The 15,533-nt window shown below is 37.4% G+C and overlaps 1 protein-coding gene across 4 annotated transcripts in view; it reads right to left on the reverse strand.

Moving 5' to 3' along the window:
• Positions 1–15,533, reverse strand: part of FBXO11 (F-box protein 11) — a 69,401-nt gene that overhangs the window by 19,936 nt on the left and 33,932 nt on the right. For 3 of the 4 annotated variants that reach the window (XM_077781930.1, XM_021540179.1, XM_021540182.3), the window contains exons 2-9: positions 14,535–14,662; positions 14,336–14,417; positions 9,704–9,848; positions 8,345–8,474; positions 7,237–7,320; positions 7,017–7,149; positions 1,835–1,941; positions 1,635–1,746 (exon numbers count right to left, since the gene is read on the reverse strand). In XM_077781930.1, the coding sequence (XP_077638056.1) occupies positions 1,635–1,746; positions 1,835–1,941; positions 7,017–7,149; positions 7,237–7,320; positions 8,345–8,474; positions 9,704–9,848; positions 14,336–14,417; positions 14,535–14,642 (901 nt within the window). In that variant the 5' untranslated portion in view covers positions 14,643–14,662. The remainder of the gene's footprint in view (positions 1–1,634; positions 1,747–1,834; positions 1,942–7,016; positions 7,150–7,236; positions 7,321–8,344; positions 8,475–9,703; positions 9,849–14,335; positions 14,418–14,534; positions 14,663–15,533) is intronic. The other variant, XM_021540180.1, reaches the window with a different exon arrangement.

A 15,533-nucleotide genomic window follows, 5' to 3' on the forward strand; every position in this document is an offset into this window, starting at 1 on the left:
CCATTCTTCCTCCCTTTTTACACAGTCAGTACTTCCTGAGTAGGGAATAGCAAGGCTTGGTAGGATTAAAAAGCCAGTAAAACTGATAATCAATAAGTGATGATAGTATAGCCTACAAACAGCCTCCAAAATTGAACAAAAATTTTAATTTTGGAGAAGAGAATCAACAATTCAATACAGTAAACATTCTGAAATCCAGAGTTTGGAGGGAGCAAAACTTCAAAATTCTCAGAAATGGAAAGTGGTGATGAAAAAAATTAACAAAATATAATTTTCATTAACAACATTCACAAAAATATCAGGATCTGATAGCCTATATAAGCACATTCCCATATGAAATCATGCAGCTCTTCAAACTACTTTAATATTCAAGTTGAATGTGGTCTTATCAAATTCCTCTCACTGGTTATCAGGGTCGCCAGTATTGATATATGGCAAGTTCCAGAACACTTTTTCTTTTAATATTTTGATTTCCCAGTATTAGCATTAACACTGGGATAACTGGGATACTGGGAGCAGCTCGCTGTCCTTTGCTCCTCTTTTATAATTTTTAACATTTCCAAGTATTCACTGATGTGTCTCCAATAAAAGAAATGGTGATGCAAAGCACAGAGCTGCAAAGCAGAGAACTGCTTTGATCAAAAGCAGTGGTTTATAGCCCAAAATCTCCAAGAAAGCTCATCTTCCTCTAGAAGGTACACACCAGGAATCCTTCCACCATTCTCATCATGGTTCCCTACAGTATTCTTCACAGGCAGTACCAGAAAAATGTAGTTTTTGTATCTAGTTGCAAGAACTCTTTTTCTTTTTCCTTGCCTTTTATGTTGAGCTGAGCAACCTCCATGCACAGCCTGCTGCATACATCCATTCCCTCTCCCTACCTGACCTTGGAGAAGTTCACATGGCCATTTCCACACGACGACTCACTATCTTAATTCTCCTGAACCTCTTCTGACACTCCAATTCCACTTCATCTGGTTGTGTTCAAAGATGTTCAACTTGCCAAGTCTTGTGTCCAGTGATTACAAACTGCCATGTCTTCCTGCTGGTGACTGAACTGCCATCCAGCTCCTCACTTCCAGACACTGATTCCTTCTTTCCTCAACCCAGACTATTAATTTTTCCCAAATCAGGCAGTATAAATTCCTCACTCTGATGGTGAAATGAGTCTTTCAACACTTCTGCCTGTAGAGCTACTACTCATCCTCTGAACACGTCAAATCATTCCACTCAGAAGTGAGCTGAGCTTAGCAGTTGCATCTCATGACTGTTCAATGCCATCAATTCCAATACTGAATATCAGAGCAAACCCCATGAACAACTCCCATGTGTAACACTTTCAAATGTCCCATCGTGCCAGCTCCAACTATACACCAAACCCAGGTATGTTTATTTAACTGTCACTTCTCTACTTCAAACCAACTGCCCCAAGAGTCCAAACAGATTCAAACAGAAAACCAAGTACACATTATCACAGAGGTTTTGGACACAAAGAAGTCACTCTAACAGTGAAGCTCCAAGGCAATTAAGGCTTGCAGACCTGTATTGAATACCTGCATCAAAAAATAAAGATATGCCAATAGTAATCATACTCAATTTGTTGTGTTTCTTCAAACAATAAAAAGCCCACTAACCTGTACAAGTACTTCGGATAATACAGTGATCTATAATTGGACTGCAGTTCACGGTAATCTCTAAGCAGTGGTGTGCATTGTGGTGCTGAGCAGATTTGTCATCAGGGTTGAACTGAAAAGGAAAAAACAAATGTTGTATTTAACTGCTCAAGCATTAAAATAAAAATTTTACTAGATCTGCTTGTGGGTGAGATTCTTACCCTGATTGTCATATATCCAACATAGGCATCTTCAGAACCCTCCATAAAAACGAAGGTGGAATCTCTAGTGTTTTCTATTATAACTTTATCTGCTACTTTTCCAGGTGCTGCAAAGAAAACAATTAAAAAGTTTTAGCTTATGCTGCAGAAAAAAAATCCTCAACATACTCACAGAATTCTGTTTGAAGCAACAAAGGAAAATTAACACTATTGTTGGCACATAAATAGTCTTCCTGTCAAAAGGATCTTAGAAGGAAGTTTCAAAGATAATTAAGAAACTAGTCTTTAACTAAGACAATCTGACACCAATTTAGTAATATCTAGTACTGTGAGGAAAAGCCTCCTCTTTTACAGAGCTAGTTTTTGACTACTACATACAATGAACTGAATGAACAGCTTAAACATGGGCACCAGGCTAGAGGCAGTGTAACTCTGCCCCAAGTACAATTTCTTCTGGTATTCCAAACCATTTCATTAATGCTAAAAGCATACATTCCATCACTGACATGAGTCACTATTTACTAATCTAGTTATGACCTACAAGTGACATCCCCACACTTCTTAAATGTAGGATTCAGAGTCTTGAATTGATATCCTCATTATTCTTTAGGAAAAAAACCTAAAACTTATTGAATTAGATTGAACTATACTACTGGCAGTATGTACAAAAGTCATGAAGTGGTTCACTTGCAAAATGCTATAACGTGTCACTTGATTTCCCGTGTTAGCAGTGAGACTCTGCCTGATTCTTTACCCTTAATCCAAAGGCAGGTGATGTTTACGTTGGGATGGCACAAGCCAGCAGAGGGAGCACCAGTTAACCTCAGCCACTCACTGCAATGAATTCAATGACGCTCATTCACAAGCAAGATCGTTTGTCTAATTCAAACCTGCACATTAAACATGCAAGCCAGAAGCAGCCCTCCCTCAACACAGCAAATATAAAGGTGGAAGTTTCACAAACTATAGCAGATAACTTACCTGATAGCATTTTAAACTGTTCCCAACTCAACACAAACGTGAGTAGGTATTTGCCCTAAATTCTGTATTTTATTGAAAAGCCTACGCACAGGACTCCTCAGAGCAGATCCTTTTCTGTTGTCTGTTGACATTAGTACAGACAAGCGGTATGTCCTTTATCACTCTGGCAGAAAGATGTCAGTCAGAATGAGGCAACATTTACATTATTATCCAGCTTGTTCTCACTATCTAAAGGCCCAATCTCTGCTTTCATTACTGCAGAGCTGCAAATATTTTAAGGTAGTCTGGCTCTCCCCTACAGCACTTAGTACTAGAGAACAACTAAAGGAGGCTTTGATGAGGAGTTGCGTCACCATACAAAACATATTTCCGTGGTTTCGTAACACTTCTATATATTCGCCACGGTGCAAATGCAGTGGCATAAACAAATCTGTGTGTTTCAGCACATGGAAAGGAACAGCACCACAGTACGGCAGGTGAACCAAACCCAGGAAATAAACAGAGTCCCTAGGAGGATATGAGAGCCATAACTCAGTATCAGAACTTTCAGGGTAGCACAGAAAAACTGCGCTTCACATTGGATGATCTGAAACACTATCAAATAGATTTGTGGAATTGTTTGCAAAGCACTTGGATCATGTTCTCTATGGACACCTTCCTCTCATCGCACGAGTTCCTACACAAGGAGGAACTTCCAAGCTGGGAAGGTCCCAGAATGCCCATCTTGGAACATGCCAGTTAGTAAGATCACTGCACTTAGATTTCCCTAGGAAAACAGTGAAGACTTCCTTAAGCATTAATTTCATTCCAAATGCACCAATGAAATTCTCTGCAACATTCTACTTAATCTTTGTAAAATCATCATTCAGAGAAATCTCTATTTCAGCTTTTGGCTTAGGCCACTTTAGAATAAAGAAAACAGTGTTAGAATTGGAAACGGAAGAAAAGTGCCATTAATTTTGTAATCAAGCAAAATACAGTTCCCAGGAATTCAGTTTATTGGGAGTTTCAGTTTAAGGGATTCATGTTCCCCAGGATCACAATTCATGCTCAGCTTAAGGACCATGGATAGACCATTCAGAAATAATGGAACAGAAAGCCTACACTAAGGGACTGTCTAAAGAAATATACATTTACTGGATATTGCCTCAGAATTACTTAATTCCTCATAAGGAATAAAACTATTTCACTTTTCCCTGCATTAGAAGAAAAAAAATCACTACCTTCTGCAGGACCTAACTGTGACCCTGTCCAACTGTAGCAAGCAAAAACCAGATACTCTTTTAGATCTTACAGTCTACAAGATGTAAACCACAAAGGTCTAAATCAGTCCAAAATAAAGCCTTCAACTCAAAGCTGCAGAACGGGTATTTGAAGAACTTGGGCATGTGAAAGTACTCTTGCGCTGTGAAATAAAACATCCAATTATAATAGTTTTCTTACAATTTTAGATTTTCCCACCCTTAAAATGACAATAACCATTCCTATTGGTTTCACTATTTTTTTTTCCTTGACTGAAGAATCTTTTGATAATCTGGTTTCACTTACTTGCATATTAAGTCAAATGGAAAATGAAGGGAAAAAATGAAAACTGTAGCTCTGAAAATACACATTAAATAAAGATTCTCAGATCAGGACATGTCTGTACAGCTGCTGAAACTCAGCAATTGGGAGATTTTGCGTCTTGAGTGAGTCTTGAGTGAGATGAGCACTCCATGGAAGGCTCCCATTCCTGCAGCAAACACACCCCCCTCTCTAACCCTGGAAAATATAATTATTTTTAAAAATTCAAAGGTATTTCTGTCTGCTGAACCAGATGCAACAGTTTTCTTGCAGAACCTCTCCTCTTGCTTCATTCTTGGCAATTCAATATGCCAGAGTACTAGTAATACTTCCAAAGCCTTCCTTTTGAACCAACTCCCTCCTCAGATTTCGGGGAAGAAATAACCCCAAAATTAAACAGAACAAAACATTCAGAAACCAGGCATTATTCTATAAGCACGTTTTGCTTATGTGACCAAGCAGAAGCTTCTTCCAAGTTCAAGGTATGTTAAGCTGCCTTTCTAATAATGTTGTGCTTCTTCTGAAGCCAGAAGAATAAACTATTAAAGAAATTTGAGTAGAAATGCAGAGAGATTTGGTGCTGCCTTAAGCCTACCATTCTGAAAAGCATGCCAGACTGAACAGAGAAGAGGTAGTTCTCCAAGGCTTAGTGGTTCACTTTAATTTGTTTTCTTTTCCAGTCAAATGAAAATTGACTCTCTCTACAATGTCACTCACCATTCAGTAGAGAAAGTCCGAGGAAGTGAAGTCAGCAGTGCCAAAAATTGAAATATAAATACATCTAGCATTGCTGGATTCCTCTTGGAGGTTTTGTTCCCCAAGACAGCTATTCTGTTACAAAAATACACAATAAAGATCCCTGGCTTTTAAAGGACTATACTTAAGATAACTGTTTTTCTGAATAACTTAGGTTAATTCCAGAGGAAGGGAAAGGAGATGGCTTTTCAAAACTTGAAAGGAGACGGAGAACATGCAGAAGTTTACCCAGATATTCAAGATGGCATTTCAAGCGTCATGAAGTGACTGGGAAATCTTTTATCTTAGGACAGTGCTGATCCAGTTTCTCTGGTTTTTAAACACTTCATGAATATGACCTGCCCTATTTTTACTGTAATCCTTTCTTCCGTAAAACAGAAGCCAGGGGTTATTCGTCTGTGGCCACATCTCCATTAGCAAGCACTGCAGCCTAACACAGGAGTGGTACCACAGAGGGAACCACTGCTGAGGATCAGCCACCCCCAGAACATGCTGCAGGACAGGGAGGGGAAAAGGGACTGACTTTGCACTAGTCCTCACCAGGTCCCTTTGACTGAACACACACTGGCTACTGAAGGGCAGTAAGAGTATTCCAGGAACATGTCTCTTAAATTAGTCTCATCCAAAAGGAATCCAGTTTGTGCTCCAAAAGCTCTCCACAACACAGACCAAAGCACTGTAAGTGGGCATGTTCAGAATGTTAGCTCTAGAAATGTAGTCACAAACCGACAAACTCACATACTAACACAGCCACATCTTGCAGATCTGTGGGGACAATTTTTCAGAATAACACTGGTTTTGAGCAATGCAGTCAGATTGTTCCATTCTCCCTGCCAAGGCTGCAAAACCCAGGCAAGAAGTGCCAGAACAGTCTCACCCAAGAACAAAACAGTTGGTATGAAGAACAGTTAAATACCCAAAAAGAGAGACTTTGTAAAACAAAGAACATATCCATAGGAAACACACCCACCAAAATGAACAAAAATCCCCACCCTAACAAACAAACAAAAAACCCCAAACCCACCACCCTCAATAAAACCCACAACAGAGTAAACCCAACCAACCCAGAGACACAGCTTCTCAAAAACACAAAACAGCAGGTAATTCACTTCTAGATCACCACAGGTGCAAGAGGTCTGAGACTCCTTAACCAAAATCTCTACCAGACAGTAATACAATCTGAATTCCTACCAGTTATATGCTACACTGGGAATTAGCATGCTCCTAGTAGTGACACGAAAAGCAAGCAGCTCCACAAATATCACAATTTGCAGCCTGGTATATTGTATTACCTTCCTAAACCTTTCCTATTTACCAAATCTTATTTCCTTCTCCATAAAGGTTCCTGTTCAGGGGAACAGTTGGGAGAGAACAAAGGAAGAACCTCTAGTCTCAGAATCTTTCTGCTGGATGCTTTCATTTCCTTCCTCAAGGTGGAATCATGATACTGAAGAAAATAGGACAGATACTAATTTGGGCTTGTTGCCACTGCTGGTTTCTACTCTGGAGATGGGTTTTATATATATATATATACATATATATATATGTGTGTGTGTATATATAAATAATGTGTGTATGTGTGAATGTAGAAGTTTCAACTGCAGTCCTATTACTGAATAAGTTTTCTGACAAATTCCATTTTTTTCTCATAATGAAATAAAAAGATAAATTAAGTTACTGAAAACTAGCAAGCAGACAACAGCACTTCAGCCTGAAGCATCAGCTACTTTTGTGTTAGTGATGCTTGTACAAAAAACACTTATTTGCTAGGCAGATAAAGCAAGATGGGATTTATACTGGATATTTAATACACCTGAATATCATGGTAATTAACATGGTAATTAACACAAGTTTGAGACAGTGATGCTCCCATGTTACATACCTGCACCAATCATGGTGATTGGAGACTCTATATATATCCATTCATCAGTATATATACCAGAGTGAACAAAGATAAGTCCATCAAAATGAGCTTCTTGAACTCCACCAAGAGCATCCTCAATGGTATCATAATACTGGAAGAAAAGTAAGAAATTTAGAGTGATGTCCATTTCATTTACATAGGTATATAAATATTTTTAAGAACCACTTTATAAACATACCAACATATTTTCTCTTCCTTTGTATCTTGCAGGATTGCTGTAGAAGTGCTCAGCAAAACCTGGCTTTACATGTGCTCCTTTGTACTGAAACAAGGAAGAGAGTTTGTGAGCAGCTTGCAGACAGGTGGGCCTGAATACACTTACAGGAGATCTACTAATTCCCTGATTAACAAGCCATTTGCTGATACCAGTTTGTCTCCGGAAGTAAGGATCATATACTGACCTCCCACTCTAGGCACACAATTTGAAATGACATCACCAAAAAAATGTCTGAGCCTAAGGGAATGATTAACTAAGCCAAGAATCCAACTACTTACACAGCCATAAGCCTCAAAACTGACTGAAAAGCTTCATACACATGAAACATTCCAAAAGATTTGTCCTTACTTCCATCTCTTCATTCTCTAGCAGTTTGCCACAAAAACTGCATTTATATGGTGAGGAAAAGAGAATCCCATTCCTTCACTAGTGATTGAATACTAAACAAAGAAGCCAAGTCAAGCATTTGTCCTCAATGCACTTCAAAAATTCATTAACCAACAACACATGGCATTGTGTGATACACTCACATGGATGTTTATTTCCCTTATGTTTTCCTAGTATCATGCACAGCCATTGATTCAATACCTTTGAAATGTTGGATTAGAGGTACAAACACATTCCTTCCTTAAAGGAGATTTTTTTACCTCCAGTCAGGCCAGCTACAATCACTATTTAGCCCAAGTGATATTACCAATGTGTTTGGTTCACCAGAGGAAGATGCACAGAAATCTGATAACCAGCACACACACTGGTTTAGTGAGATATGGCAACAGCATCTTTCACATTGTGAGTCTCAGACCATGACAATCTCATACAGAAATTTCAGTGACGCAAAACCCAATACAGCAGACCTGGATACTTGAGGACTCCACTTTAGCATGTGGTGTCTCCCTAAAGTGTGCCTCAAAACAGGAAAAAAGCTATGAATTCCCCCTACTGCATAACACCACAAGAATCTTAAAGTCTAAACTCAAGATAATTACTGTTGTCAGCCACATTTCAGAAGTTGGTGTTTTTACTTTTATAAATACCCATGAATTTGAATATAAATTAATAAAACTGTTACCAGCTGCTGGAAGCTTTCTTTCCAGGGATTTGGATGTTCATATTCTTCTGGATTAATCTGATAAAATTTACCAGGTTCAGGATGCATCATTGGACGAGTGTACTCAAATACTTCCATATACAATCTTTTCCTGAACAGAAGAGAAAATTAATGTGTTTCTGATTACTCTTCCATTTTAATACAAAACCAAAGGCTAAAACCCAGGATTTTTTTGGAACAGAATTTTCCAGTGACAGTGAATACAACCAAGATCAGCACCTACCATGTAAAAATAATTTTTTTGTACTGACTTTTGTGTTTTTTCTGACAAAAATTTTTATGTGTTTTATAAGCCAAGAGAAAAAGATCTCAACATGCAATTTTCATGAAGATACTTAAGTAGTTACATATACTATTTGTGAATCTAACTGTACATTAACTACAGCAATAACACTTACAAAAGCTAGCAGCACAAGTATAACAAAACTAAGACCAAGCATGCCACCTTCCTCACCTTGCCAAAAAAAGACTGAAAAATGCATTCACTGAGAACAAGTGATGCACTGTATTCCAAAAAGAATTCATCAGTGAACAAATTACAGTGGTTTAAAAAGAAGAAAACAGCACACAGCAGTTGGACTCTTTTCATTAGTGCCAGAATGCAAATAATTGCAGCATCTGAGCCTGCTGATATTAAGCCCAGACTTACAGGATGACACTGAATCACAAAAGTTGTAATTCATCTGACAAGGCATCCCCTAAGCTGTCTTTAGGACAGGAAAACAGGGTAGTTATGTTATTTTATTATTTTTCTTTTAGTCTTAATCTTTACTTTTAAAACAAAGCAGCTCAAGAAATAGGCTGGTTTCTTCCCTTATAAAAAAATAGAAATTTAGTTCTCATGTATTAAAACTCTCAATAACCCAGAGGTAGAGCATACTCATATGGGGGAAAACAGCCCAAGTATCCAAACATTAAACAAAGCAAACAAAACTCAAACCAAACAAAAACTCCATTTAAGTAACACTAGACAAAGCTCACATCTAAGTTGAAGAAATGTTTTCTTCCTTCTGTATGAAGTAACACAATACCCATAGTAGCCTCAAAAAGGTTAAAGGGGGGAGAAGGAATGGTAAGTGAAGGAACTGATGTTTTTTTAAAAAGACATTGTTTAACTAGTATCTACACTACTAGAGAATCAAGTTTTACTGTTTAATACATATAATACAAAAATAATGCTTAACTAAACCAGGCATAATAAAATACAAGTGGTTTTCCATCAACAAATTGTAACCAGTATTTCAATTTTTCTATTGTACTGGCATCTTGAGCAGCACATCTAGTATTTCTCAAGATAATGAGGAATAGCTTTTCACTTACCACAAAATTGGATCATTAGCCAGCTCACTGAAGCGTTTACACACACAAGCTGCTCTACAGAGATCCTGCTCCAGCAGGTAGGAAAAGATCTTTAGAACCACTTCATCTGGCAACTTCTCCTGAAGATACTGTTCTGCAGGTGCTGCTATTAAACAGTAATCAATAAAAGGTTATTGACATATCTAGTGAGTTCAAATTCTGACTGCAAAAGATTACCAACTTGTCGCTTGAAAGATTCCCATTTAAAATGTCAATTATTTCAAAGCAGCCTTTTTTAAAGCTTGCTTCTTCTAAAACCAAAAGCAAAAAATCCGACAGAAGTTACAGACTTCAAGTCTTCTTTCCAAACTTCTTATTTCACCTTTTCAATTGGAGGAATCATTCTGCAAGCCAGTGCAGATGCTAAGCAGGCGACTATGTGTGTTCCAGAAATGCTGGTTTCTCACTGCTATTAGCTTCATTGTGGTTCAATTAACCCACATTATCTATACAATAATAATAATACAGTCCCAAAGCCAAAAATGTCTGCAAATGTTTTCAAATACAAAAGAATTTAATCAAAGGAGTCACTCTTTGGAAGAGCTGCTAGGAAGACTTCCTTGTTCTCCCACAATGAACACATTAGGGAAAGAGGACATCTGGGATGTAGGAAATCAACAGCCATCAATAACGCCCAAGTGTACTCCTTCCACTTACTCCCATTTATGTTCTTCATTTTAAAATTAAAAATCTAAACCAGAAGTAGTATTAGTCTTGCCAGATGCATTTCTTCAGAGAGGCTGGAGAAAGTTGTATTCTCATACCATTGTGTGGAGACAGGAGGGCACTTTGTTAAACCCTGCTCATGGGCACATGGACATTCCACATACAACACTTCCTTTGGGAAAGCCCTGACTGCAGTCTGTGCTCTCACCAGACCCTCCTGGGGCAGGAACCCTCAAAGCAGGCAAGTTCTGTTTACAAAGGTCATTTCTTTGGCTAATGCCTTCAGTATGCTCTCTATGATCCTAAAGGCACAACCACACAGAGCAGCTTCCAAAGTTTAGAGGATGTGTATGCAAAATTACTCTTGAAATGCATCACAGGATAATTGGACATTGCTTCTGAATTAATCTTTTTGTGGTAGCCTTCCAGTTAGATGTGACTACAGTAGAAGACTTTCTACTGTCTTACTGAAAGCTGAAATGTTATATTGCGGATACAAAACAGTAAATCTTCCCAAGTTTTGCACAACCTCTCTTCTCCTTTTAACATACAAATCCCTGAGACATAAAATTTAAGCAGTTACTTCCATAAACAAACTGCAGGTTCTTTTCTTCCTTTATCTGTGTTAAGACCTTGAATAATTTTTTATTGACTGGAGAAGCTCACTAACACAGTGCCCTCCCACTGCTCCAAAGTTCATACTCCTGTTTTCCTCCCTATGCTCAATTTCAAAATTAAAATTTTAATCCAGATGTGTTTCCTTATTGCAGGGGACAAGGAATGACTTTGAGAAAGTGTCAAAACACTTGAAATAAAAATAATAATAAAAGTTTTAAAGCCTCAATTAACCTTCTTGCCCCTGCAATTTTTCAAGTTGCATTTACTCGGAAACTTAGGCACTGCTTTCAAAATGAAGACTGATTTTACAGGTGTTTGCTATCCTCACTCAGTTTTATTCAAAATCCTGCAGAAGTCAGCAATTTAATTTAAATTGCCCTTCTGCTCAATTAAGCAGGGCTTGATTTGAGATTTCTCCACTCAAATCACTGATACAGTGATTACCTGGTAAAATTCTCCAGTATAATTTGAAAAAGCTAATTTGCTTCTTAATGTGAAGACTTCTCTGTATCCAAGAGAGACCTACATGCTTTTGTTCTATAAATCCACACTTCACATCTTGGATATCTTTTAGCTATGTGTCAAAGCAAGGATGTAATCAATGTGTTCTTCCTCTCAGTTTACAAAAATGAGCTAAAACAGTTTTCAAAGGTTTGTCTGGCCACCAGATCAGAGGAATTTATATGCTCCCACTGCTGACAGTTTCATGCTTAATTGATGAAGTCAAGGTAATGTACAAAATGTATACTCATATTAAAAGAGTCCAAACCAGTTTTCCAAATAAGTGTCAAAAACAGACAAGAATAAAAATAAAAATGAAGTGCAAGAGGTCACCACCAATCTTCATCTTTGCCCTAATGTAAGTTGACAGTTGAACTTTTTATTATTTAGTGAGTTTTAATATACTGCACACCTGAAAGTTAGAAACATAGCTAGTTATGTCATTCAGTTTCCACATATTCACAAAGCTAATTCAGTTTCAGTTTTGATCATTTAGCTGATAGGGAGTAGCAAAGTAATACCAAGACAAAGAGCAGGGAAAGAGGCCTGAAAGTGAATTCCCTTCTTTGTACAAAGACAAAGAACACCATCTCAATAATCCAAAATTGCAAATTATGTCTTGTATGTTGCCTTTTTTGTCCATTTTAGGGGAGAAAATGGAGACAAATAGCTTTTGCTCCATAGGGATGTATTTAGTAAGCATCTTTTCTTGTTAAGAAGCAGAAACATGTCAGAAACATAGCATATATTGTTCTTGGGAAAGTATCTCAGGAAATCAATAGTAGAAGAAAAAAATCAATTTTAAAAAAGTCAGTAAGTTCTGTAAGCTTATGCATGCTCCTAGTGTACAGAACAATCAGTGAGTGAGCCAGTAACCTCAAGTCTCAGAATGTACTGCAAATCCACAGTTCAGTGAAAAGAGAAATTTAGAACAGCAACACTCTCAGCAGAACTAACTCTGAAATCAGTATTAAAATACATGTTTTTTCAACTCCTGGCTTCACTCCAGTTGGAAACTCTAGTTGACTGGCACTTCTCCTTTCAACTTCACTGAATCTTCCTCCACTCAGTCTATACAACAAGGAATGGTTTTCCATCAAGAAATTTCCTGATTTCTAGTCCCATGCCACATTTCATTGACAGTTCTAAAACAAATACCTATACAGCCCAGAGGACAATACGGTCACCACTCATGACAATCCAAAAAGTCTCACATCTACAACTCAGTTACAACAGCTGTCATTGCCTATGCCAACAAAAAACACGAGGTGAAAGGGACTGAGTGCTAAAATAAATCTCACCAGAATCAATATTTGGACAAATTTAGAGGAATCTCTTAGAAACTCAACAGGGAGAATAAAAAATAACCATCACTCATATTGGGAAAGAGATTAATAAAAATGGTTTGAGGAGGACAGTCCTTTCTTACATTACAAGTGTTTTGAACATGGTCTTAAAAGTAAAATTGTAAAATCACTGTTTACAGTGAGTCCTCTGTTAATTCCATGATGGAGAAGCTTCCACAATACCCGTACTTTCCCCACATGAGCTCAAGAATTTAACAAATGGAATGCACAGTGAAAGCGTGGAGAATTCCTCAGGAAATCAGTGTCATTCATGCTGGAAAGTTACACACTCTCACTAAAGAAAGAGGGAGAAGAAAAGCACAATGACAAACACAGCAAAGAGTGAAAGAAATGGAAGAAAAACTAAGAATTGTCAAGAGAAACACAGTCTGTAAAAAGACAACTCTACACAAGGCTCCAGAGAGCTAATCAGGAAATTAATCAATGCAAAATGACACAGGATTATGTCCAATTGGTTCTGGCTATTTCAAAAACATAAATCTGAAGTTAAATGGTTCTTAAACAGCTGCTGAAATTAGAGTTATCAAAGCAGGGAAAGGACAAAAAATTATGCTATGGAGAAAATAAGAAGCCAGAAAGAGCAGACCTCAACAGAAGACATGAAAACAGACCCAAAGTCTTGTGCCAGCTGCTCAGCTTTAAATCACAATATTAAGGGAGACGTGGACTAAAAAAAACAGAAGCAAGAAAAGCTTCCCACATCGATGGGAGCTGGCAAGCGCTGGTGTTGATTTTCCAGGCAAAAGTGACAGCAGATCTCTTGGAACTGAAGAGTGTGTCAGGACACAAAAAAGAATAAAAGCAGAGAGATTGAAAAACTACACAGAAGACAGAACAAGCAGGGAGTGTGTGCCTGTATAAAGTGTATGCACATAAATAAAATACACACGATACAGTTATATATACAGGTATTGGATATGTGTTTATTATAAAATGCACATTTACCGCAGATGTGTGCAAAAATCTACATACATTGTGTATGCAGGTATATTGGTTTTTATTTGCAAACACACCAAGTCTCTCCCTCTCTGCACAATGAAGTGTTATGATGACATAACCAAACTACCCCTAAAAATGCAATGGAACAATGCCATCGGTATGAGAAATGGTAATTAAACATTGCAGTATTATTGCTCCTAACAGCAGCTTAGATTCAACTACATAGCACTGTGAGAACAATAAACAACCAAAACATGCCTGCAGTGAAGCAGACAGAACAAAGGATCAGATTCTAAAAATTCTGATTAAAATCATGCTATCAAATTTGAAGATCAGAACAAGCCTGTAGTTTTGTTTTGGTGTTTTTCCCCCACTACTGTTTCTTAGTTGGAGAATACACAGAAAACTAGTTTGAGGATAATTTGTTTGGGAGAATGTGTGACATTAAAATGTCTCTAAATCCTTCTTCTCCCTTGCCCCTTTTTTGTACAAAAGTTATTACCTGATAAATCCTGGGATTTCCCAGATACTCTAGCACGTTTTGCTCGGTGACCAAAGTTTTCAGTAGCTGAAGTAGAGGCACCCTTTAATGAAATAAGTAAGAATTAGTTCAGTCATTAGCTAATTTATGAAAAATACTATCTAGTTTCATATTCTTGAAACAGTAACAGCTCCTTTACCATTAAACCCAAATAAGTTACCTCCATACTGCTCTTTGTAGGACAAGCTGTCCTTTTAGGTAGAAGAGTTTTTCTGCGAAGTTGGTACGGGCTGTTTTGTGCACCAGGACCCGATTCTTCTGCAACCATATCTGCAGGTACATCATCATCTGCAAACAAAAAAAGAAATTCAATAACTGGAATTGTAGTTTTGCTTTATACCAGGGAAATGCTACAGAAATTTCCAGGTAAGTACATAGTCAGAAGGGTGGGGAGGAAGTGCTAGAGAGCAGAGTACTTCTAGTGAAAAAAAAAAAGGTCAGAATATCACAGCATACAAATCTAAGTTCCTTCATGTATACTTTATCCAAACACACACAGAAGCTACACCAAAAGCAGCTTAAGAAAAAGCAAAACCCCGGGCTTCTGATTTATCTGCAAGCATTTAATTCACTATACTAATTCATTCACCTCATTACTTCAAATTTTTTACCTAACACTATCAGCAGAATGAGGAAAACTGAAGTGTCAATTATTAACTAAATGTTATCAAGAAATCCTTTAGTAAACATAACACTTAGTACAAAACTCAAGACTGAGTTTTCCTCAAACATTTTGGGAATAGATCAGGCCAGCACACAAAACCTTCTGTAAAATGGAGGTAGCTTTAAATATATACATTCACTTTACCTAAATTACACTTGAAAAAGTAAGAGCATATTTTCTTCCTGCCCTTTAAAAAAAGAAGTGCAGAAAGTGTCATGAGTGTAATTCTAAAGGTTTTGATTCATTATTTTCAATTTTCCCTGTTCATATATTTATGGAACATCCTTGAAACAAGCAAGAAATAATTACTCATCACTGCATGCCCTATAACTAACATTACATTATAAAGCTGCAAGAATTTTAAAAAGGCCAGAACAAAAAGCATCTAGAAAATAAATTAAAACCAACTCCACTTAAGAAAAATATATACTTTCTGCAGATGCTTAACTGTAAGAAAACAATTTTGCATTTCCTTTTCATCTTAATTGCCTTTTT

Source organism: Lonchura striata, chromosome 3, assembly GCF_046129695.1.
Source record: "Lonchura striata isolate bLonStr1 chromosome 3, bLonStr1.mat, whole genome shotgun sequence".
Lineage (NCBI taxonomy): Eukaryota > Metazoa > Chordata > Aves > Passeriformes > Estrildidae > Lonchura > Lonchura striata.